This window comes from Quercus lobata, chromosome 10 (assembly GCF_001633185.2).
Source record: "Quercus lobata isolate SW786 chromosome 10, ValleyOak3.0 Primary Assembly, whole genome shotgun sequence".
In the NCBI taxonomy this organism is placed as follows: Eukaryota; Viridiplantae; Streptophyta; class Magnoliopsida; order Fagales; family Fagaceae; genus Quercus; species Quercus lobata.
Window position 1 is genome coordinate 64,522,137 of NC_044913.1, and position 6,000 is coordinate 64,528,136.

Sequence of the window (6,000 nt, forward strand, 5' to 3'; positions counted from 1 at the left end):
GATTTTAAAAAGCTTTGTAAGGATACAAATCTACCTCACTGATTCATTGTGAAAAAGCCAGGTTTGGGTGGTGGATTGGCTCTTCTTTGGAAGGGGGGTGTTGATGTTAGGGTCATTAATGGTTCAGATAACTATATTTTGGCAAAGGTTGTTGAAGAAGATGGATCTAAATGGTTCTTAACAAGTTTTTGTGATTGACCTGTTTTAAATTATCGATTGTCTCAAAAGCTTAAGCTATTGGGATATAGTAAATTTAATCATTTAATCAATACTTCAAACAACTTGAAGCGTCTCAGAAGCTGAATTCTTGGGTGTTGTTAAACCATATTAAGTCCTTTTGTGTATGGTCCTTGGGTTTGCATTAGAGATTTTAATGCTATTCTCAGTTCTATTGAAAAGTACAATCTTGTTATTTTCTGTAGTACCATACAACATCAAGACTGAGGCAGTGACCAAATCAGATGCTCGACCATTGTTTATTTGTAAACCCAGTTCACACATTTATATAAATATATATATATATATATATATATATATATATATATAAGTTGCATTCAAATTTGATGGTTGGACTGGTTTGACTCTTTAAATTAATTAAATAACAGCGGTAAATTACATTACATATATGTATTTGACTTAACCAATGTTTTCCGTAGAATTATTCATGTGAAAACGGAAGTTTCCAATGGTCGATCCATGTCTTTTAATTTCCTTCATTCTCTCTCTCTCTATAATGGCTAACGAGTGTGAAACTTCACTGAAATTTTCTTTTTTTACATTGTACGGTAGTATAGTATAATGTAAATTTATATTGTAAATACACAAAAAGCAGTAAATATTATACACATTTACAAAATATGGTAAATATTGTACACTTTTTGCAAATGTACATTTGCTACTTTTTGAGTGTTTACATTGCAAATACAACATAAACATGTAGGGTTCCAAGCTTAAATGTGGACAACTGGACATCAAAACTTAGTGAATGCCATAGTCATTGAGGCTAGCATGTTACACGCCTATCATTTTTGGATTCTATAGGTTATATTCGTTCCTATGTTGAAAATTTTAGAAGAGTTCCAACTATAATTAATTTGGTAGCTAGATATTTGTCTATAATTTGAATTATTAGATTTGATTTCCATATAGTATAATCTATTTACTAGATTTAAAATAAACAAAAGAAAAAAAATAACATCATTTGAAATTGATAATTATTGGAAAAAAATAGTAACGATTTTTGTCCCACCCCACCTCTTTTGGAACTTATAATTGTTGGCAAACAAGTAATTTGGGGGGCCGGGGGGGAGGGGGGGGGTGAGCTGCGGAAACCCTAGGCTTCTTGGCAAACAAGTAATGAACTTGTGAAACTCTTGGAGGAATTCGAATCTTTCAAATGGAAGAATTTTTCCAAACCCACCCATAAATACGTACCTCACTCCTCTCTTGACTCTCACTATCAATCTGAAGATTGGGTTGTGTGACTGAGAAAAAATTCCTTCCAATGAGTGTTCATTTGTATTGTACTTGTTTTAAAACTTGTAAAATTTGTGTTGTTAATTTCACTTTTTAATTTTCTGTTTTGGCTGTGGTTTGAACTTTTTTTTTTTTTTTTTTGAGAAACCAGACCCAGAGGCCTGCTATAATAAAAGAAACGATTACAAAGCATCATTAAAAACAAAAGGAGCTATGTCCTCAGGCACGGATTCCATCCACACCTGGAGCTCGTTGCCAGACTTGGAGCTTCTGGCCAGTAAATGGGCGACTGTATTACCCAGTCGTTTTACATGCGAAAAATGACAAAAGCGAAAAGCAGTAGCTAGCCTAAGGGAATCAGTTACAACCAAACCAAAGTCCGGATGGTTTGAAACACCTTCATGCAGAGCTTTTGTAACAATCTCAGCGTCACCTTCAAAAATTGCATCAAAGACACTAAGTTCCAAAGCAAATTGAACAGCACGCCTACAAGCCAGAGCTTCCACCGTAGCAACTGAGGAAGGGAGAGAGATCCTTTCCGCAAGAGCACCTATCACACAGCCATCAGAGTCCCGAATTATAACACCCAGACCAGCAGCACCTAAATCGTTGAATAAAGCCCCATCGTAATTCACTTTGTAATGGGGAGAGATTGGCGGGATCCACCTGACCCTTTGAGCTGGACCAGAGACATGCAGATGACGAGTAGCTAAATGGGCAGAAGCAAACTCCTGTAGAAAATGCACAGCCCTTGACCGTATGTCATGAAGACTTGACACACAGCCCCTCTCCCGATCTGTGTTTCTCTTTTCCCATATCGACCAAAACAGCACTGCAAGGAGATTCAAATCCGTTTCTTCTTTAAACCTGAAAGACAAGTCCAGCAAGTCCGCAAAAGAGGAAAAGTTATATTTCAAAAATTTTCTTGTTAATTCCCCTGTTTCCCATACCGGCCTAAGAACAGGGCAGCTCCAAAGGGCGTGGATAGTATCTTCACATTCAGAGTCACAGCTAGGACAAACCACAGTCTTGACCACATTCCTTTTCCAGAGGTTGAATAATGTAGGAATCGCATTGTTTGCTGCCTTCCACAACATATGTTTGATTTTCTGAGGAACCTGTAAGGACCAAATGCCTTTCCACATGTGTTTACGTTTGCTTGGATCCGAACAATTAGGGAGAGACCCTCTGTTCGAAGAGGATAATAATCTATAGGCACTTCTAGTAGTATAAGCACCTTTGTTGGAAGGGAACCACACCTGCCTGTCCGGGGGGTTATGGATGCTCAAGGGGATACCCAATATAATTTTAGCTTCATGAGATAGGAATTCACGCTGAATCAGATCCGAATTCCAAGAGTGGGAATCAACATCAATCAAGGCACTCACCATTGAGTCCGGGCTTAGCAAAGAAAGAGGCGAGACAATACAACTGCCATGAGTGGGAGGTAGCCACTTTTCCCCTCTTATCTTGATTGACTTCCCATCACCCACTTGCCACACCGAGCCCAACTCAACAACCCGAGAGGCTTGAAGAATGCTTTTCCAAGCAAATGAACCCTTACAAGAACAAGAAGCCTCAGTTATAGAGCAAAATGGAAAAAATTTAGCCTTAAACACACTGTAAAATAGAGAAGACTCGTTGTTCTTTAACCTCCACACTTGTTTAGCTAGGAGCGAGTCATTGAAGCAGCTGAGCTCCCTAAAACCCATCCCTCCATCACTTTTTGGAAGACAAAGCTTCTCCCAACTGACCCAATGGATACGCTTCTGCTCCCCACGGTAACCCCACCAAAATTTTCTGATCAAGCCTTCAATTTCATTAATAAGCCCTTTCGGGAGTTTGAAGCACGACATGGTATAGGTGGGGATCGCCTGGACCACCGCCTTAATCAGAATTTCTCTCCCGGCTTGAGATAATAACTTTTCCTTCCACCCCTTTAGTTTTTTCCAAATCCTCTCCTTTATTAAACTGAAAGACCGTTTCTTTGCTCTACCAACGAAGGAGGGGAGACCCAGATATTGTTCAAACCTTTGGATAACTGGAACAGCCAAAAGATTTTTAATATCTTCTTGAGTTTGGGCAGGAGTATTAGAGCTAAAGAACAAATTTGTCTTACCTCGGTTAATATTTTGGCCCGAAGCGTTTTCGTAAATCTGAAGGATGGACTGGATTGTTTGGCAGTCTGACAATGAGGCTCGACAGAAGATAAGACTATCGTCGGCGAAGAGTAAGTGAGAAATGCGTGGGCCAGCCGGACAAAGAGACACCCCTCTCAGGCTGCCACTCATTTCAGCACTCTTAAGAAGCCCATGCAGCCCTTCTGTGATGAGTAAGAACAGATACGGTGACAGTGGGTCACCTTGACGAAGACCTCTGTGAGGGGAAATGAGACCATGTGGCTGCCCGTTGAGGAGGATGGAGTAGGTGACAGATCTAATGCACATGGATATTAGAGAGATCCATCGTTGGCTGAATCCCAATGTTTCCATGATTTTTTCCAAGAAAGACCATTCGACACGGTCGTAAGCTTTGCTCATATCGAGCTTTAAGGCCATCAGCCCCACCTTCCCCGATCGCTTGGACTTCATATAGTGAAGAGTTTCATGAGCAATCAAAATGTTATCAGTTATAAGGCGACCAGGCACGAAAGCACTCTGGGTTTCTGAAATCAACTCAGGCAGAAATTTTTTCAGGCGGTTAGCAAGGACCTTTGCAATCAGTTTATAAAGCACATTAGTCAAACTAATAGGCCTAAAATCACTAACCCTTCTCGGACTTTTTATCTTAGGAATTAGAGTCAGGAAAGTATGGTTAAGCTCATGAGGGAGAATACCTGTATTAAGAACCCCAATAACTGCGTCTGAGACCTCCGCTCCAATTTTTGGCCAATATTGTTTGTAAAACAGGGGAGGAAAACCATCCGGCCCGGGAGATGTGTTAGCTTTCATTTGGGCAAGAGCTGTCTCAACTTCAGTAGCTTCAAAAGGCCGGGTCAGAGAGTCATTCATTTCCCGGGTTACCCGAGGTCCAACACCAACAAGGGCAGCATCAAATTCCGTTGGATTGGAAGAGGAAAACAAAGAGGAGTAATATTCATTCAGTAACTCACCGATCCTTTCCTCCTCATCCACCCATAAGCCACGGTCATCTTCAAGACCTGAAATAAAATTTCTTTTGTTTCTATCAGAGGCGCGACAATGAAAGTATTTTGAATTCCGATCACCGTAACGCAGCCAGTCCGTTTTTGCTCTTTGACTCCACATACACTCCTCTAAGTCTAACAACTTGTTTATTTCTTCTTTAAGATCTTTTACTTGCCCACAATTCTGCCCAGCAACAGCCCCTATCTCTGCCTTTGCCAATAATTTCCTTTTCTGAACCAGAGTGCCTCTGATGTTACCGAAAACATTCTTGTTCCAGGATTTCAAGTGAGATTGGCAATTATTTACCTTGTGCAAAACCTTCAGCATCGGGTTAGCTTCCACAGATACATCCCAGGCTGCATTAACCACCCCTTCACAGCCTTCATCTTTTAACCACATCTCTTCGAAACGGAAAGGTTTCTGGGGACGGTAGAAACGTCTATGCACATCATCAGAGCATAGCCAAATTGGCTTATGATCAGAGGAAAAACCAGCCAGATGGTGAAGACGCACAGATGGGAATTTGAGCATCCATTCAGCCGAAGCTAAAGCTCTATCCAGCCTAACCCACACTAAAGGACCATCGAATCTATTATTGCACCACGTAAAAGGCAAGCCAGTAAAGCCAATATCCTTAAATCCACAGAAGTCAAGGCAATCTCTAAACATTTGCATCTGCCTATCCGACCTTAAAGCACCTCCCAACTTTTCATCCAAACTTGTGATTTCATTAAAATCACCCATGCACACCCACGGCAAATCAAATTGAGTGCTAAGATGGCGGAGCAGGGACCAAGAATCTTCCCGGTTAGCTAATTCCGGAGCTCCGTAGAACCCCGTAAAGCGCCAAGCGTCATCAATCCTTGGGTTTACCACTGCATCTATGTGGTGGGGAGAGAAAGTACGAATATGGAGGTCAAGATCATTAGACCAGAACAAGGCAAGGCCACCACTAAAATGTCTCCTAGGGACGAGAAACATATTATCAAACTTCAGACGGCAACGAATTTTCTCCATATAGGAGTTTTTTTTTTTGGTTTCCATAAGAAAAACTAAACTGGGACCTTTTGATTTCACTAACTCAGAGAGCTCACGAACTCGCCGCTGGTTCCCAAGCCCGCGGCAGTTCCAGCTTAGACAATTCATGGAGACCGGCGTGGCTGAGAGACAGCCACTGCCGATATGGGTTCCAATGGGGTACAGCCATGAGAGGAAGGAGACCTACGTTTGTTTGTTCTGGGCTCTATCTCAATGCATGCAGGTCTCTTCCTATTTAACTCATTTAAATCATTCATGTTAGCATCAGAAGAAGAGGTGGTGGGCTTTCTATCAAGTCTAGTCCACGTACCTTTATTTTTTGCTTGAGGTTTACTTTTTG

General features: G+C 41.2%; 1 protein-coding gene across 1 annotated transcript; it reads right to left on the reverse strand.

The window, feature by feature from the left end:
- Positions 1 to 1,658: 1,658 nt before the first annotated feature.
- On the reverse strand, positions 1,659 to 5,639 carry LOC115965235. Its single transcript, XM_031084408.1, has one exon. It carries the CDS (start codon positions 5,637 to 5,639, stop codon positions 1,659 to 1,661), a length of 3,981 nt encoding a protein of 1,326 aa, XP_030940268.1.
- Between the last annotated feature and the right edge of the window lie 361 nt (positions 5,640 to 6,000).

What these genes read in the sequence shown, in the direction of transcription:
- LOC115965235 (XM_031084408.1), bottom strand. Translation starts at nt 5,639, where the DNA reads ATGGAGAAAATTCGTTGCCGTCTGAAGTTTGATAATATGTTTCTCGTC.